This window comes from Sphaeramia orbicularis, chromosome 4 (genome assembly GCF_902148855.1).
Source record: "Sphaeramia orbicularis chromosome 4, fSphaOr1.1, whole genome shotgun sequence".
NCBI lineage: Eukaryota > Metazoa > Chordata > Actinopteri > Kurtiformes > Apogonidae > Sphaeramia > Sphaeramia orbicularis.
In genome coordinates, this window is record NC_043960.1 from 38,192,175 (window position 1) to 38,212,847 (window position 20,673).

The 20,673-nt window shown below is 37.9% G+C and overlaps 1 protein-coding gene across 1 annotated transcript; it reads left to right on the forward strand.

Annotated features, from left to right (window-relative positions):
* The first annotated feature begins 3,856 nt into the window (after window positions 1-3,856).
* On the forward strand, window positions 3,857-20,328 carry LOC115418132 (transmembrane protein 59-like). Its single transcript, XM_030132486.1, has 8 exons — window positions 3,857-4,055; window positions 5,414-5,519; window positions 6,517-6,611; window positions 6,777-6,929; window positions 14,404-14,509; window positions 14,609-14,723; window positions 15,824-15,941; window positions 18,536-20,328. Exons 1-8 carry the CDS (start codon window positions 4,020-4,022, stop codon window positions 18,692-18,694), a joined length of 888 nt encoding a protein of 295 aa, XP_029988346.1. The 5' UTR covers window positions 3,857-4,019; the 3' UTR covers window positions 18,695-20,328.
* The last annotated feature ends 345 nt before the right edge of the window (window positions 20,329-20,673 follow it).

Sequence of the window (20,673 nt, forward strand, 5' to 3'; positions counted from 1 at the left end):
CCTAATATGTTCTGCTCAACGTCCTGTAAATACATCTTTCAGCCTCTGCAATTATTCTGGATTAGTAGTAAAGGTTATTTGGATTGTCTGGCTAGGATGATATCATGGTGCATTTGCAAGCTAGTGTCAGGAGAGAACTAGTTTTGGTGGAATATGTGCAGTATGAGGAAGCATTTCATGGTGTTATAATGACTAAATCCACAGAATAGACAAACAGTGCATAAAGTAAATGTGAATTAGGTCCAATTTTTTTTACATGTAGCTGCATCTTTTGAGGTCATTGTTCTTTCACATGGCTTTCGAAGTGATAATGAGCAGATACCGTGCATTGACTAAGACCCTGAAGATTCAACATTTTATTGCCAGAGTGTAGTTGATAGTAATCATTAGTTCACTACGACATTAACCCTTAAAGACCCGATACTACTTGTGTCAACTTCCAAATGATTTTTTTTTCTCTAAATCTAATCTTTCCTAAGTGATTTATCACGGTTTATTACAATACTATCTTCTGTATTTTTACAATTTTCAGTCTAAATCCGATATTTACCAATACTTAATTCACTGATTATGTAGATGCTCATTAACTAAACATAAAAATAAGCATCTAAAACTTCTATCATTTGTCAAACTGCATGTGTTTACCGGTGAATCAATGTTACACACATGACGTTTTTCATGTTCACTATGGAGCCCTGAGTCATATCTGATGACCATGAAAGACAACAAACTGCATTTTACCTCAGTTATTTGCATGTATTGATAGGACAAATGGTTTAAACAGTCATTAAATGTTTTAGACCAGTAGATTGTTGTGGTTGTGGTGGTTGTTTGGGTCTTTATGAGTTTCAAAAGTGGCTACACAGTGGTCCTGAAAGAAAGTAAACTGATAATCCTGCTACTGTACAATCGAAATATCCAAGCTTATTCTGGCAAAGTACTCCAGAGAACCAGACTACTGCCTTAATATTTACTGTATGGGATCAGGAAGGAAGGATGTGTCCATATAACTCCATTCTTCTTGGACTGTAAGAGTTATTTCTCATTCACTTCCTTGAAACCTATATAATGCTAATAATTCTTCTTCAGTGTACCTCAGAAACACAGGGGAATTTAACCCATAAAGACCCAGTGCTACTTTCGTGGCAGTTCCGAAATGATTTTTTCTTTCAATTTAACTTTTCTCAGGTGATTTATCACCATTATTATAATGTTATCCTCTGTATTTTGCATTTTTTCAATGAAAATCAGATATTTCTCATATTTAATTCACTGGTCATGTCCTTTTTATCATCATGCTGAGATTACATTTGAGGGTTATCATACCAAAAATAGAGAAAACTCAAGAAAAGTGACTTTTTCATTAAATTTATCATTAACTGAACATAAACCCAGTATCTCCATCCACTGTTACTGATCCAACTCCATGGGTTTTACTGGTGAATCAGTGTTGTAGAAGATGACGTGTTTCCACATTCACTACAGAGCCTCTGAAACATCCAAATGGTCATATCTGATGACCATGAAAAGAGGCAAACTGTATTTTACATCAATTATTGACATGTATTGATAGGATTAAGTGGATCAGCAGGTATAAACAGTTTGAAAAATAGATGATTTTGGTCACTTGTGTATATTTGGATCTTTATCCATTAAAACAATAATAATTAAAAAAGAAACTTAGGCAACAAGTTTTGCAAAAATAAAACTTGTGGGATTGACCTGTACCCAGTTTGCTCTTACAAATAACACCAATTCGGCAAGAATATTAAAAACTAGACGTTGTGAGAAAACAGGCCAAATGATGCTCCTTTGTTACAACTTATCCTGACATTGGGCTAAAAATATAACATGCTATGGTTAAATGTACCATGATCAATCTAAGAACCAAAGACAGAGGCCAATCCTAATTCACCCTGGGCCCTCCCCTACCCCGCCCCCTTGGCCCTTGCATTTGGCACTACCCTTGAAACGGAATTGCAACAGGTATGGGTTGAAATATTCCCCCGTGAAATGGACAACCCTTCAAGACCTGTTATGTCATCAGCGGTCATCGATGCGCTATTAACAGATGCGACAACTTGTTTCCAAAAGTATTCCCCATGCTGTCAGTAGCTGTAACCGTCTCTGTTGCATGGGCTTTGGTCATCTATTTTGTGGCTATCAATCGTAAACCGCAGAAATGCGATCTATAACACATTAAAACCAGGGGGCAATCAAATGATTAAGTTGTTTATGAGAAAATACGTATACTTGTGTGTTTCATCATGCTGCTGCACTTTTTTGTTGTGTTTATCTCAATCTTGCCAATGATTCATACAGAATTATAGGAGATTTCTCCTACCCTCCGTTTGTAGTGCGGTCCTGAAAAACCTCTGTTTCGAGGGCTAAACAGCCCTCCCCTTAAACCTTCCCCTCTGACTCATTGAGAATTGGGACAACACTATCACTTCACATGAACCTGCAAAATGGAGGGGTAGGGGTAAGGGAAGGGCCAAGGGGGGAGTTGGGATTGGGCCAGAGTGGGATTATGGTGACTACTGCAAACTAGGATAGTACAAGTGGTGCCAGGCACAACAAACCCCACCCCTCGCATGTATTGTAGGTTATTTGGCATCAATCCAGCTGATGTCATCATGTCTATGCATGTGCTGATGTCAGCATATCAACTGGTTGAAGTTTGAAGTAAACTGAAACAAAATTGATGTTTTATAGACATGTGAAATGTCGCCCATTACAAGTAAATGGGAGAAAAAAAGATTTTAAAAAATTCCTAAAAAATGTGAAGTTTGACCTACTTTTCCCAAAATGTAACCATGTCTATTCTAGGTCACTGGCAATCTATAAACCCAGTTTAGTATGAATTCAACCAATAGTTTTGCTCCTAGAGACAAGTGACATTTTGCCCATTATAAGTAAATGAAAAAGAAAAAGAACTAAGAAATTCCTAAAAAATTGAAAGTTTGACCTACTTTTCCCAAATGTAATGGCATCTATTCTGGGTCACTGGCAATCTATAAGCCCAATTTGGTATGATTTCTCCAGGTAGTTTTGCTGCTACAGACATTTGAAATTTCGCCCCTTTATAAATAAATGGGGGGTTAAAAATTTGAAAATAAATAAATAAATAAAGTTTGACCTACTGTTCCCAAAATGTAATCAGATCTGTTCTTGGTCACTGGCAATCTATAAACTCAATTTGGTGTGAACTGAACCCATAGTTTTTCTGCTAGAGTGTTAACAACCAAACCAACAAACAAACCAAACCAAAAACAATACCCCAAAATCCAAAAGGTTGTGGGATTTCCTGTGATTGACTTGTGAGACCTGAGTGGGATTGATGTTCCAACTAAACCCGGTCTCCCCTACTTGTGATACTCAAGTGCAACTTTTTCACTTTGACAATTTCTTTTCCTTTAATGTCAAATATGACTCATCGGTGCAGATGAGAGTCCCATGTGTTTCATCAGCACCTTTACATTCAAGCGATAATTGTGACATTGATTATGTATGAGTTGTCAATACATTTGTAAACGTCCCATCTGGCCGTTTAGGAGGCGGACATCTGCCACCCGCAGCCCGGGCCCCCATAAACCCCTGCTCCACTCATTTATGAATGTCATCACCGGGATATTATGTGCACTGCAGTGAGAGGGCTCGTCTGCGGGTTGTGGATTTGGAAAGGGGGCAGCGTGTGCGTGATGATGATGATGGTGGTGATGATGATGATGCGCGTGACGCTACGAGCAGGAGCAGCCCCGCGGAGGAGCAGACAGGAGCCGAGCTGAGGCAGCAGCAGCATCCGCACCACCACCACCAGTACCACCACCACCAGCACCAGCACAAAGCGGGCTCCATCCTCCTCCTCCTCGGTGTCGCTCCCGGGTTCAGATGCTCCGGCTCGGCGGCAGGATGCGCGGCTTCTCGGCGTTGCTCTCGGTGCTTCTCGCCGGACTTGCGGCTGCGGCCTCGGATCTCTTTGACAACCAACTGGGCGATATCAATTACTGCAAAAAGCAATGCCAGCTCACCATCAAAACAAAAGCCCTGCTAAAGTAAGTTATTCCTGTTTATGCAGTTGCGTGGCTGTTACCGCAGAAGGCGCAATATTATTTAATCATCATCATCATCATCATCATCATTATTATTATTATTATTATTATTTGCGGTTATGACATCTGCATCCCCGCTGTCCGACATTTCAGCCCCCTGCAGTCGAAGCAAAACTAAAACACAATCATCACCCCTGAGATCATAGTGAAGTGTTTTAGACTGAATTAGTTTCTAAAACGCGTCCATGCCTGGATGGAATGACAGGCACCACGTTGGCTCCGGTTTTTCTCTGCGTCTTTTGGATGTAACGGCGCACACTTAGGCCGAAAATGGATGCAGAGCGTTTTCTTCCCCTGCACCTTAAAGATCCAAGAGAAAGGTCCGAGAAGTACACTGTATTGAAAGCATGCGATGGAATAAACGCTGATGTATTAATCAGGAATTAATATCCACCAGCGCGTGCAGGCGCAGCGCAGACGCATCAGTGAGACTATTGTCAAACATGGAACAATTCTGCTTTATTGACTTTTTTTTTTTTTTTACACAGACAAGGCCAGACTGGGCCGGAGCAGGACGGTGGAGTTTCTGTGGTTTTCAGGCTTCATTTGCAGCTTCTGATGTTTTTCCTCCCATCACCTCCTCCTCCTCCTCCTCCTCCTCCTCCTCCTCCTCCTCCTCTTCTTTGCATGGCTTCAGGTGTGGTTCAGACATCTTGCAGGGCAAAGCAGAGCTGCACAGCGGCCCACTGTCACCTGCTTGTGTTAACACGGGAGTTCAGGGGATTTGGACCGAGAACGAGTGGCTCCTGCATGTGTCGAGTTGAGGAATGCTGTGTTAAAAGTGCCAGCGACCTAGTGCGCAATTTCAGGGTTTGGGATAAGCATCTATCTGTGCGTCTCTGTGGATAAACAAGGAAACAGCGGTGGAGATGATGACAGGCACTATGCTGTAATAAACCCTTCATGGTCGCGGTCCGGGATTCTCTTGTCTGTCCTGCTCCCTGACAGGTCACTAGAGGGCGCAGTTTCCTTACTTAGCAGTGATAATAGAAGTATTGTGATTAGAACTACTGTAATGTACACCTTCTTTTCTCACCACCACATTCTCTGCACTCCTTTTACGCAAATGAGTCATTATCACTGGTTTCGTTTGCAATAACTCAAAGCTTCTTATCAACTGTTTGTGACAGGCTATAATACAAAAGCGACACAGTGTCATTAAGGCATGCCATAACACATCCTCGTCATATTTTCTAACAAGGTTATCTTGAGTTTATCCAAAAGCACAGGAGACATCTCTAATTTGTATCCCGCCCCTCCTCTCTGTTTCTTCCCATCCCTCTGGCCTGGCTGGCTCTTAGGACTCCATAATGAACGCCTGTCACCGTGGCTGTCGCCTCTACTCCATCTGCCAGTTCGTCAATGGCAATGCAGGCTTCAATACCAGCAGGGAGGAGTGTCAGGGAGGTGAGTCAGTCTGAGGTTTGTTTGTTGGACTCTGAATATGTTTGGTGGGAAGAGGAGTGGGTTTGTTGCAGTTTTAAGGGCAAAGTTCAAGCTCCCGAGGCCTCAGTCCTGATACAAGGATCAAACCCAGTTGAGTAGTGCCATGATCCTGAGTTTTGATCTGCTGAGAGCAACACACAAGTTAAATGATAGTGTTAAATCCAGTAAATGCTACTTTGATTATCTGAGCCCAAATGGTTGCACTATGTTTCATAACTCAACATTTTCGCTATTCTGAGAGTAAAAGGGAGTTAAAATTATTTTCAATTACACAACATCACTGGGATTTTGAGCATCTGACTAAAATCAGCTCTGTTCTTTTCTCCTCTCTAATGTCAGTTAAAGACAACATGCTCAGTAGGTATTTTCTGGCTGTTTGAGGCAGTTACCTCCGTCTGGACCGCTGAATGGGAGATCAGTGGTGTGATTTGCTTTCCACACAGCAGATGCCCCATTGCTCCCTGTTTTCAACTTCCTTTTTATTATCATTTATCCTCAGGTGCAAACATAAAATCAAATAGTCACTTGTTTCCACACCCACCAGGCACATCACAAGTGGAGATCAGCTCAAGGGGAGTCCTATGGATGTTTGCACCCCTGCAGCGTCCACATACACCTCCATACATCCAATGAGGGAGGGAGGGAGGGGAAAAGAGAAAGAAAACAAAATAAAATGAAAATATACAAATAATTATAATGATTTGCCCATTTTATCAGTAACAGTAACATGGCATGACTCACCTGTGCAGAGTCCAGTAGAGCCTCCCATGCACTTTTATCCGTCTTCACATAAACAGTCAGACTACAGTGCTCTGCACTCGCCTTGACTAGTGCTCCATTCTTTCCTCTTACTCCTCCATTTGTCCTGTCAGCCCCCTCTCCTCCACTTACTTTCCATCATGCTCCTTCTTTAATGCTTCATAACTGTCCCCCTCTCTCTGTGTTTGTTTCTCTCCAGCTTGCCAGGAGGCATATATTAAGCTGCTGGAGCAGGAGGCCTGCAGCACCGGCTGCGCCAGCCAACCCTCTGAACCTGAGATCAAGAGGAGGAAGGTGAGAAAGGGCACTCTGCAGTCAGTGGCCTGTCACACAAAGAACTGGAGGTGTAACAGCTAAAGTGACCATACACTACTATTAATACTGAGAAACACACACACACATGTTTGCACTCACACAATATTTTCCGTCATGATTGAGCGTCCCCTCTTCCCTCTGCAGCTCAAGGCCATGACTCTTCGCCCTAAACCCCCCTCTGTGATGGAGGCAGTATCCAGCTGGTGCAACGACATTGTCAGCTCTGCCCAAAGCTTCATCTCCTCCACCTGGACCTTCTACCTGCAGGCGGACGATGGCAAAGTGGTTGTTTTCCAGGTAAGGCATTGCCCTTTGGTTTCAGAAAAAGAACTGACGTTAACTCTCATCTAGAGGTCGACTCATAATAGATTTTAAAAGCTGATTAATAACCATAGTCATTACACTGGGCGATATCATCAATATAAACCTCTCATATTTATGAGCATGGAATGAATTGAAAAACACAATTTCACTTGAAGCATTTCCTTCTTTAAATACCTTTACATATTATTATGAAAGAAACATAACCTCTGTAGATGTGTGTGGATTATGGTTATCACTGTTATGCTGTATTTTACTCTTTCTTACTTCTTTTCTTCTTATTTTTTACTATATTTTTTATGTTGCTTTTATCTATTAAGTGTGCTTTATATGTGGACTTGCCATACTTTCAGAACTTTCCTGAACAAATACAGGATAAATAAATAAAAACCTCCAAAAAACTTGATGTATGTCTGAAATCTTTAAATTATAAGTCGTTTAACTGCTGAATAGAACAGCAAAGTCAAAGTAATAAATTCCTAATCAATCAATAAATCTGAGTTCCTGAATATAAGGGCTGCTGGGTCAATTTCCCTGACTGGAAGAGAAATTGTTGGCTGTTGTGCCCTTGAGCAAGGCACTCAACCCCCTGCTCCTACTCTGCAGTGTGTGGTGTTTTCCTGCAAAAGCACAAAGGTCAATTTCAGTGTCTGTTGCATGTCCACATGTAAAATATACTGACAAATGAAGATTCTTCTTCTTCTAAAGCAGGGGTGTCAAACTCATTTTAGTTCAGGGGCCACATTTGGCAAATCTGATTTGAAGTGGGCAGAACCAGTAAAATAATAACATAATAATATATAAATAATGTCAACTCCAAACTTTTCTCTATGTTTTAGAGCGAAAAAAGTAAATTTACATTATGAAAAGGTATACATCTACAAACTATCCTTTCAAACGATGTGAATAACATGAACAAACTGAAAAAATAAGTGTAATTTTAACAATATTCTGCCTCAGTTTATCGTTTGCACATGTACATTATAACTGACAGATCACAGTGGATCTACAAATACACAAAACATCTTGTTAAAATTGTACTTTCTTCTCTTAAGACATTTCAAGTTGTTCATATTTGTTCAGGTTATTCACATTTTTTGCAAAATTATACTTTTTTTTAGTGGAAAAACATGAAAATATGTACATTTACAAACAGAAAAATTTGGAGTTGTCTTTTTTTTAAATGTTATTATGATAGTATTTTACTGAATCCTGCCCACTTGAGATTGAACTGGTCTGAATTTTGAAACCTGAACTAAAAGGATTGTTAATATCTTATTTTTGCATTTCACAAATTCATCCCGAGGGCCCGACTGGACCCTTTGGCAGGCCGGATTTGGCCCCCAGGCCACATGTTTGACACCTGTGTTCTAAAGTAATAAATCAATAAATGTTGAAGTAAGCATCAAACCAACTAAAGGTGCACCTTATGGGACCATTCATTATTTATTGAGTTGTTGTTGCTTTTTTTTTTTTTTGCAGTATTTCCACTTTAGAACCCCCATGCTGTCCATCAGCTACTTTCACCTCCACCTTTTGCAGATACTGATAGTTTATAAAACATCCTATCGGTACCAATTAACCAGGAAAAACGATCTATTTATAGTCTGATCTGTCCCTGATGGTTTAATCATTTTTATACGGTCTTCATACTTGAACACAATGCTTTAATACGCTACATGTTGATATAGATAAATGTCAGTATTCCTTTTGCAGAAACGCTATTCAGCCTAAACTCCAGACACCTTTTAAATTCACCAGCAATGATGGGTTTAATGGGTATAAGTACTTTGCTGTAAAAAGGACACAGACAAACGAGCAAAAATCTCCATAAATTCAGTATCTTTCACAGTGTTTTATGACCCACTTAGTCCTGATAGTGCAAATTATAAAATTAATGTTCACAATGCTTTTTCATGTCATATGGTTTTAAATGGGGGTTAAAAGCAATCCAGACTTTTACAGATTATCAGTTGAGCTAACCCTTGCCTTCTGTGGAGATGGTGAAATACAGTCTGAGTTATAAAGAGCCGTAGAGTCTGGGTCGCTGCCAATCCACCTCACACCCTATTTTCCAGTCTCTGCTTCTGTGAAGGTTGACTGAGCAAGGGCACGTGGCAGGATAAGGTGCTTAGATTTACAACACTGCAAACTTTATCTTAAGGCTTTAATTGTTTATAAATGTCCTTCTAAATTATGTCACTTGCCCTCAGTACTATGCATATTTGATAGCCAGCAGGGATAGCAGCGCTGAACTCAGCTCAGGACAGACACACGCTGCAAGATGTAAAAAAAAGAGTGGACTGTTTGGGTTATGACAAATATCATTTATTCATTTACTTTGAGTCTTCAGCAACTTTATCAAAAAACAGAAAACAGGCTTTAGCTTTATGCAAATGTGTTTATATTTGATAGTAACTGGATTTAAAGTGGACTGTTACCCCTTTAAAAGATGCATTTGTAAGAATATTGATAAATGCAGATGAATTGGTTGAATCGGTGTGAATCCTGAATTTTTCTCATGATTTTTTACATTTTCACTATTCTTTCATGGTTTTTCTTTTTTGTTTTTGTCAAAAGCAGTGTGGCACATGTGTATATCCAGTGAATTATGTGTTATGTGGTGCACATCTAGATCATTTGCCTGTTAAATATTTCTGCACATTGCATCTGTGGCAGAGGTGTATGCTTTGTTATAATGCTTTTTCTCTGAACTTGTGAACTTAAGCGCATAATTTCCCCCATTGAAATACCCATATATTAAAGCTATAATGAGACTGGGTCTGACTAACCACCACACTACCCCAGCCATATCCTCCAAATTTCAAAAACTTGCAAGAAACCTGCATTTCTGTCAGGGGTTTTTCCTGTGTGCATTACGTGGCTTATAAGGCAAATATAGCCGTATAATTAAAGGGTTCTTTGGGAAATTATAGTACTTACGCACCCTAGCCCATACAAAAGGACTTCTGTATAAAGAAGACTCTCTTATGTACTGAAATTTATTATCAGATATAGGGAGCTGCGTGCGAACTGGGCTGGGAAGCCTCAAGACGCAGCAGCCGCATAACGTGAAATTACCAGCATTTCTCTTGGACCTGGTAATGGATGTTTGCTCTTTATGGCAGTGACGTGAAGGCTGAGGCTCCACAGGGCGGTGAGAAGACCATCAGGCCTGTGTTTAGTGGGCACCTGGCAAAGTGCCACCGAGTTGACAGATTGACTCTTTGAGTGTTGAAACAACAGAAAAAGTCCAGCTACGAGAAGGGAAGGCAAAGGAGGGAAACAAGCACACTCTGTCTGAAGTACACATAATGTGGATATCCATAATGAGTCGAGACTGTCTGCGTACGCCCATCTGTTTGCACGTGTGTTTCTGAGAGCTCCCGTTTTCTCATTAACTAGTTTTATTCGGTGTGAAGTATCATAAAAGCGCAACAACAACAAAAAAAAAAAAGAAGAGAAACTCCCTGTAACCAAACAAATCAGTGACAGCAGTTATTACAGATTAGTTTTTAGATATGATAGAGGTGGAAGAAAAACACGGTGATAGCGCAGCAGTTTTGGGAGAGTTGTGGACAAAAGTCACTCAATTAAATACTTCCTTCCAACTGAGCTGTGGTGTGTTAGTGAGCCGGCCTCCAGAACAAATTGAACTCAGTGTAAGGTTGAATACAAAGAGAAGGCTCTACCCTACTTCTTCCTGACAATTGCATTAGTCACTCTGCCAAAATGAATTTCAAAGAAACAAAAACCACAGACCGAACACAAAGATGCGGTGATTCAACAACGACAACTCAAAGGAGTGTGATGCTGACTTACAAATGAGCAGGAGTGTGTGTGTTTTCTCACCTAAGGACATGCATAGTATGGTATCTGTATGGAAGCAGTAAAAAGGTCATGCACAAACCTTTTACCGTATGCCGTTATAATGTGTTTAGCTTGTTTACATAGTACAGAAATGCTACAGAGTACAGGAAAATCCACAAACTGAGCACTGTGTTTATAGTTCAGGTTATTGAACTATTAAAAATCTTACCAGTATTTTTTTATTGATGCAAAATTTTAAGTGAAATTAAACAATTTCAGGTCTTCTCATGTACAGACCCTACAGTGTGATTGAAAAGAAATCATAGCCTTTCTTTCTTAAAATGTTTACAATGAGCTTTCACCCTCCTGCAATTATATAGAATCACCAAACTTACACGTGATATTTCCAAATTCAGCTAAATAACAAATATGAAATCCCTTTTAATTGTATTCTTCAGTGTTTTCATTCACTTCTGGACTTTTCTGAACTCTCTAAACCCTGGTTCTCTGTGCTCTCTCTCTTTAAACCAGAGCACCTTTTACGTTCCCTCTCCTAATGGATTGCAGATGCAGATCAGGCTCTGCTCGTTCTGATGTTTAGATCTCTTCAGTCTGCAGCCAATCAGAATCATCCCCCTCACATGTGCCCTCTTCCTCAAACCTTTACACTGGCGCTGCATCTGGTTTCAATGCACTCTGTCAGAAAACATTGCTCGCTAGGGGTAATAAACTCGGTTGTGAAATACGTTTTTCGACAGAAGAATTTTTGATGATTGTAAGAAGTTTAAGAATCTGTATCTCCACCGTTTTTATCCTGGACAATTGACTAAAATCAAACAGTATTAAACAGATGAGACATTTCTGGACAAGTAAAAGAAACTGAGAATGAATGTAGCTGGTTCTACTTTAACACAGCAAGTGATCAATCAAAGTATCAGAAGGCAGAACTGCTGCAGTTTAATGTATTGTTATAAAAAGCTGTGTGTGTGTGTGTGTGTGTGCGTGTGTGTGTGTGTGTGTGTGTGTGTGTGTGTGTGTGTGTTGCTGAGGCCAGCAGTAGTACTGTTGCAAATGACTACAGCTGCTGCCGTAGAGGAGGGAGGGTCATCAGTGGAGAACGAAAATCCTCTTTTAATGAGTTCTCCAGGGGAAGCAGAAACACAGCGCACATAATGAAACACACAGCGGCGCACACACTGACAGCAGGACGGGTGTGTATGTGTGCTACAGTTGTTGGAAAGGCAGTTTTTCAGGGGTGCTGTCCCAGTTCAAGGGGCTTCACCATTAAACCCACACAAGAACAGATACGAAGAAACAGGCTAGACATATCGAGGGAAATCATTAACTGAGGCATAACTCTACACCAAATGTCCAAATGAAATATTATTATTATTATTATTAGTATTAGTATTAGTATTAGTATTATTAGTATTATTATTATTATCCAGTTTGGGATCAATAGAGTCTATCTATCTATCTATCTGTCTGTCTGTCTGTCTGTCTGTCTATCTATCTATCTATCTATCTATCTATCTATCTATCTATCCATTTATCTATCTATCTATCTATCTGGACTGTTTGAATTATTAGACATTTCTTTTATTTTTACTCTTGAAAATTAAGATTCAGTGGATGAAAATGAAAGAAATGACCTCAGCATCATTGAAACTTTACCGTTTCCCAAAGTTTGTGTTTGTGTATTTTTGGTCTTGGTCCATAAGTTGTATTTATGATGTTACCCTGATGTACTATATTGTTATCCAATGACAGAAGGTGACAAGAATGATACTTTAGAGCCAAAAAGCTGTTAACCGATTAAGAGCACATATCAGCCCAGTGGTGACATTAATTTTTTTAACTCTTCTACTATTACAAACTGAATCATTGTTGACCTGGATGTCTAAATCACAGTGACTTATACCCCAAACTCAAATACATCAATACATTTTGAACTATGAAAAATGTTAAAACTTGGATGTGTAACTTTTTACCTCTAGCTGTTATTTTGCTGAAGTCAGTAGCTGTGGTTGAGTGGGCTAATATTAGCCATCGGCCTCGATCAGAGAACAGCTCTAGTCCTGTTTATGTCCCATCAGAGACAGTTAATCTAGCTGACAGATTGTGATTCAGTAAAACCCTGTGTTCAGGCTGGAATGAACTTTATTAGAAAATCTACCTGAGGGTCTTCAAATGTTCAGCTGATCATGACCTTTGACCTTTCCAAACTGGATGGAAAAGTCAGAGGTTCAGCTTAATTAAAGTTTTTCAAGTAAATACTACATAATGGATGCTCTAAAATGTGTGTTTAACCCATAAAGACCCAGTGCTACTTTTGTGGCAGTCCCCAAATTAATTTTTCTCCATTTTTAACCTTTCTTAATTGATTTCTCACCATTTATTCTAATATTATGCTCTGTAATTTGCATTTTTCAGTGTAAATCAAGTATTTTCCCATATTTAATTCACAGATCATGTAGATCAGGAGTGTCAAACTCATTTTCTTCCGGGGGCTACATTCAGTCCAATATTATCTGAAGTGGACCAGACCAGTAAAATAATAGCATAATAGCCAATAAATAATGACAACTTCAAATTGTTCTAGTGCAAAAAATAACATTCACTTCTGCCAATATTTACATTTACAAACTATCCAAATGAAAAGGATTTCAATAACCAGAAAAAAATGAAATTTGTTAAGAAGTACAAGTACAATTTTATCAGTATTATGCCTCGACTTATCATTTATAGGCCACATATGCATTACAGATCAGATCTACAAAGGCACAAAACATTTACTAACAGGCAGAATATTGTTAAAAATTGTACTTAATTTTCTTTAGAAAATTTCAGGTTGTTCATATTTGTTCAGGTTATTCACATTTTATTGTTAAAGGATAGTTTCTTAATGTAAATATTTTCATAATTTAATGTTTTTTGCACTAAATCAAAGAGAAAAAAATGGTGTTGTCATTATTTATAGCTTATTATCATGATATTATTTTTGAGTTGGATGCCCTAATTTGCACTTTGCAAATTCATCCCGCAGGCTGGATTGGAAACTTTGGTGGGCCAGTTTTGGACCCCAGGTCGGATGTTTGGCACCTGTGATGTAGATGTTCATAAAGCTCCGATTAAAGTTGAGGGTTATTATATCAAAAGCAAAGAAAACTGAAGAAAAAGTGACTTTTTCAGTCAAATCTATCATTAACTGAACATAAACCGTGTGTCTCCATCCACTTTAATATATCAAATTCCATGGGTTTTACTGATGAATCAATGTTGTAGAAGATGACAGTATTTCCATGGTAACTATGGAGCCTCTGAAAAATGGGTCATATCTGATGACTATGAAAAGATGACAAACTGTATTTTACACCAATTATTTATATGTATTCATAGAATTAATGGATCAATAGGTATTAAACAGTTTAGATCAATAGATGATTTTGGTCGATAGTGGATGTTTGGGTCATCGTGGGGTAATATTTTCGGTGGGAGAACACAAACTTATACTTTCAGTGTCTGTTCCTAGTCGCTCTTCGTCTCTCAGATGATTTCCCTTTGCTATCATGTTTCCCATCAGGTCCTTTGCAGATGAGTGACTATGATATTAACTGTTCTTGCTTGGTGTTTTTCTCAGAGCCAGCCAGAGATGGAGTACTCTCTGCCTGAGTTACAGGCTCCTCGATCTAATGTCGCGGATAAACCCTGGCCTCAGGTGCACTCTCATACCCAGAGACCCCACGGTGAGAACTCCCACACACCTGATATGCACACCTGTATGTCACATTACAGTACCAAATGAAATAAGCACATTAAAGAAACAAAACAAACTCCATTAACAGGTGTGAGAGGACATGGAGAGAAGGGAGCCTCGAAAACAGGAGGAAAAGGAAAGCACCCTGTCCAGCATGCAGACGACCCCACCGCTGAGCACGACTTCCTGGGATGCATGTCAAGGTGAGCTGGAATAAAAAAAAAAAAGGCTTATCCTGTAGAAAGGCAGTACTTTGGCTGACTGTTATCCAATCTGCAATCCAAAACACATTAGAATAAGAGTCAGAGCAAAAGCATTCAGTGACATGGATTTTCTGGTTCATATTTGTGCAGTGTAATTGTAATAAAAGTAATAAATAGATAAAAGTCTCAACATAAATAGCACATATTCACCTATATATTTCCTGTTTCTATCTTATCTTATCTTATCTTATCTTATCTTATCTTATCTTATCTTATCTTATCTTATCTTATCTTATCTTATCTCATCTTTGAATCAACATTATAAATTCAGACGAGTGGTTTGGTTGAGGAGGCAAAAGCTGTTCCTGTTTTTTCATGACTTCTTATGTCTGACAGCTTGAGTATTATGTTATTACAAGAAACAGTATCTAACAGGCAAGTTTTAAAGAGATGATAGTAATGATGATGAGGATGATGAGGATGATGATGAGGAACAATAGTAGTGGATGGAAACACACATAAATTTGCTTTTTCTTTTGCAGAATTTCTGACAAAACAGTTACAATTTGGAATGCAGCTTAATGGAAACCTTATGACATTCTTTAGACATAATGGATACGTTAAAAAATTCACATAAAATTTTGTATTTTTATATTTATCACTTGTCACTCATGTCATGACTGTATATATATATATATATATATGTGTGTGTGTGTGTGTGTGTGTGTGTGTGTGTGTATATATATATATATATATATATATATATATATATATATATATATATATATATATATATATTTTTTTTTTTTTTAATAGTGTTTTGTTGTGTTCATATGGCTATTTGTATACTTTTATTTTTGCCCTTTGTTGTGTTTTACCTTTCTTTTACCCTCAGCTATCTTATCTTATCTTATCTTATCTTATCTTTTAACGTTAGATGGTGTAAATGGCAGGAAAATCTAACAGTTATAAGATCTTCTAAGACTTAAAATTTATCGCATAAAAATTGTGTGTACTGTTTTCAACACTTACTGGATAATTCCTTGTCTTAAAAGTGCGACGTCCCTCATTAACTCGTCTGTCTTTGTCATGTTCTACAGACGATCCGGTCTCCCACGGTGGATTTTAGCGGCCTGTCTCTTCTTGTCTATCATGGTCATGCTATGGCTTAGCTGTGCCAGTCTGGTCACCGCACCAGAGCAACATGTCAAGACACAGGTACACACATGCATGAATGTATACACACACATATACTGTACACAAATGACAAATAAAAACATGAAAGGTCTTCCTGTCAGTGCTTGTATGTGCTGCAGTGTAGAGAGGAGATGACGAGTGAATAGTTACAGCCCCATCCTACGAAAAAATGCATCTTAGACTCAGCCTGTCCTCAGAAGTCTGTGCCTTTGGAATTTGCTGTCTCTGTGTTTTCTTTACTTGAGCTGGTGGAATCCCTCTTCTACAAAATGGCAAAACTTTCTGTAAGTTTGTCTATCTGGTACACAACTACACAGTCAGAAAGAATGCAGTTTTAGTTATTCCACTGAGACAGAGACATGATAAATATGTGGTTTATACCAGTATTTTCAATCAACTGTAGAAAAAAAAAAAAAGGAAAGAAAAGAAAAGAAAAGAAAACGTATTAAAAACATCAGTTTCAGCTAAGTAACTTATTTGACATCCACCTGGCCTGAGGGTGTTTTCTTTCCTTTTGCAGTCTTTCAGTAACGTACCCTGCAATCAGTCAACAAACTGCAGTATTTTTAGAATAAAGAGTGTTTAAGACAGTAGGTGCATTTCCATCCTGCTGTTTTATTTGCATTTACAATTTGCACATTGATGAAGCCAGATGTAAATGAAGAAAATTTAAAAAAAAACAAACAAAAAAAAACTGAGAGAGGTGGAAAAGTAGCAGTACTGATATAAGGTAAAAGACTATGTGCAGTTGAAGCACATTTAGTGAATAGATTCTAAACATCAGGAAATATCAGATGAAAACAACAATGACATAACACCGTGCATGAAGAGCTGCAGAAACAAATGTAGAGGAAGGACTTTGAATCAGCATTTTACAAATCAGACGAGTGGTTTGGTTCAGGAAGCGAAAGCTGTTTTTCTTATGTCTGACAGCTTGGGTATTATGTTATTACAGAAAACATTATCTAACAGGCACTCTGTAAAGAGATGATGATGATGATGATGATGATGATGAGGATGACGATGATGATGATGACGATGATGATGCTGATGATGATGATGATGATGACGATGATGATGCTGATGATGATGATGATGATGACGACGACGACGACGATGATGATGATGAGATGAAACACACATACATTTGCATTTCCTTTTGGGGAACTTCTGACCAAACAGTTAAAATTTGGAATGTAGCTTGATGGAAGCCTTATGACATTCTTTAGACATAATGCGTACTTTAAAAAATGCACATAAAATGTTGTATTTTTAGTCCAACGGCCCAAAGAGTCCGATGGACTATTGGTAACAGTTGTCGTCCATCCATCGTCCATCATCCATCCATCCATTCACTTAAATTTTGTATTTTCTATATTTTATAACAAATCTTCACTTGTGTCATGCTATCATATATATATGTATCATATACGTATGTGGGTGCCTCTATGAAACTGGGTTCATTTTGGTACCTGGCACTTTTCCAGCTTTTTAGACCCAAAAATAAAAGAGAAATGTAGACATATTTCCCTCCAGGATGTACCAAATGATGACCTCAGATAAATGTAAAAAAAAATTATACTCTTGCTCTGAGCCATCCCAAAATTAGTGAATTTTTAATAGAATATTGGGGCCAAAATTAGGACCAAAATTGGGACATGAAAAAATAACCTAGATGTCTCAGTCATGAATCTCAGTCTCATTCCAGGTTTTGTGTGTAACCCATCATGTCCACTCGCGTTACATGCAGAACCTGCCCATTTAAACACATATAAATCCTGAGTGATTTTGCAACAGCGGTCATTTTTTGAAACACTCTGCCTTGCATAATTAGTTCAACTCCCAAAATGTACCTGTGAGAGCATAAAAAAATATTCGAAAAAATAGTTGCACGTAATTTTCATGTCCTTTTTATCATGTTACATGCAGATTTTTTGTATAAAAATAATACAAAAATAATTTTAAAAATGTATTTTATCTGAAAAATTGTTTCTCTTTTATCTCAGTAAATATATATATATATGTGTGTATGTATGTATGTATGTATTTATTTATTTATTTATTCCTTTTACAGTGTTTTCTTGTGTTCATAGGGCTATGTATATAGTCCTTTGTTGTGTTTTACTCTACTTTATCCTCAGCTATCTTATCTTATCTGATCTGATCTGATCTGATCTTATCTGATCTGATCTTATCTTATCTTATCTTATCTTATCTTATCTTATCTTATCTTATCTTATCTTATCTTATCTTATCTTATCTTATCTTATCTTATCTCATCTTATCTTATCTTATCTTATCTTATCTGATCTTATCTTATCTTATCTTATCTTATCTTATCTTATCTTATCTTATCTTATCTTATCTTATCTTTCCTTATCTTATCTTACCTTTTAGTCTGTTTGATCCAACCTGTCATTTATATCCTTCATATTAAGTCAACTTCGTCTTTTTTTTCTAATAACTTTTGCAGTAGATAGGAACATCATACTAACTGTTATTTTATTTTTAAATGTCATGACTTGATCTGCCTACTCGTCGATGGTGTACAGAATATATGTATAAATAAACTTACTTCCTCTCACTGTTGTCACTGTTCTTCTGTTTCTTTTCAGCTGAGCATCAATGGAGACAAAGAGTTTCTGGATAACACCCATAAAGTCAACCCATACCACCTGAGCCCCGTGATCGCCGTCACTGTGAAACAATCAGAGGAGAGTCAGGAGGCGGGGCCACTGCCGGTCAAAGTCGACCTTAACAAAACATGTGTTTAGACAGGACCTATATATGTAGAGATGTTATGTTCTCAAAGGTAATCATGTAAAAACCTAAAGGCTAGAAGGAGGAAGGGGTGACACGAACACATCATGCGACTCAGTCCGTCACCAGAATTTTTAAAAACATATTTTAAGATCATCACATCTCCTGCCGTTTATCTCATTGAAATGTCTTATTTTGCTCGGTGGGCTTTTCATTTAGCTACCCATCATGCGTGACATTTTCTTGTACAGTCCTGACTCCTTGAAATGATCAGCCTTCTCTTTGCTTCATTCAGATTATTCAATACATGAAATGAAAAAGCCCTTTTGTCTCAAAAACGGTGAATTACAGTCGAGAGCTTTCAGATCATTTTTTACGACTGGTGTAAACAAAAGAAGACAAAAGCTAAAATTCATTGTAGATTTTATTTTCCTTGTTCTCACAGAGATTTGATTAATTAATGGCATTCTGAGAGAAAATCAACTGGTAAAAAAACGAAAAAAAAAACAAAGGAGAGGGGAGAAAGACAAATAAGAGAACAAGAGCTCTCTTATGAGCTGCATGAAACAAATACTGGAACTCATGGTTTATGAAATGTTTACATAATCAGCATTGTGAGCTGTTTTATAATATAGCATTGTATTGTCTTCTAAAGATTAAAATGGTCTAGAAATTCTCTTGCACCGTAAATATGTTGTCACTAAATTTAGTTCAACAAATGCACACACAGCTGCTGTGAATTTCCAAACCCATGTCTGGTTTTTCTGTGTAAGTTTTTTTGGATGCATCTGCAACAGCACAAATGGCAGAAAGTGGTGGAATTACAACTGGATTCAGAACTGGATGCTCTTATCTGAGAATGAGTAAACATAAACATGAAATGCATATTTATTTTCTTGTCTATTTATTCTGAATCACTGAGTTGGCTGTTAATAGTGTTATTGAAGTGCCATGTACAGTTAATTCATTAGATAAAATGTAACCGATTGGTCTGTATATTATAAAACAGACTCTGAAGAAAGAGAGAAAGGAGATTGCACCTATTACTGTAATATTATTATCATATTATTGCTCTTATATCACTTAAAGGGTTCTTAGTTGTTAAATGTGCCATGTGCTTTCTAATAGCTGACCATTTTGTATGTCCTAGGGGCACATACTGAAGGATAACCTCTGTAACAATGTGTAATGCAAAGCTTTTAACATAGACCTTTGCTATTGAACAGAGTTGCACAGTCTTAGAAAAGATTTTCCTCTCAGTGCTTTTGATGTCCTGTAATGCTCCCTTTTAATCCAGGCTGTGTAGACAATAAACTGTGCATGCGAGTGACGCTTCGATAGTTCATCTTAACCGCCAAAATGCCAGTATGGCACGACTCTGCTGTAGACTTGTGATTTTTTTGTGTTAATATTTACTGTAAACATATAATAGAGTGTGTAATATTGAATGACAATATCGACACATGATTAACAGAAAGGACTCTTAATTAAAAAGCCATTCTATAATATCTGCACCGGATCAAAAAGGTACGGTATATCATGAGGAATAGGATATGAATTTCAATCTGTATTGTTTTCTTTTTACTGGTCTGTTTCCTTTCAATGAAATGATGCTTACAACATGACCAATAAAGTGTTTTCATTGTAATTAAATGAGGAATCTGAGTCTTGCTATTTCAGTTTTTAATTATTTGTGCATGTATGAAATCATGCTTCACAGTAAGGTTGTTTTTTTGTGAAGACGTTGCATGTTTTCCCAGTTTCTGCATGGGTTCTGTCTGGTTACATACCCCTTCATGCATTCACTGCTCACTCTAAATTGCCTGTGGCTGTACAAGTGCATGGTTGTTGTTCTCTATATGTACCTGTAATATGATAATAAAATATGATGCTGCCAAATATTATATGCTCACATGTTACACTACAGGCTTTGCTATTATTCAGTGTTAGTAACGTGGGATGTTGGTGTTGGGTGTTAAAGCCTGGTTACAGT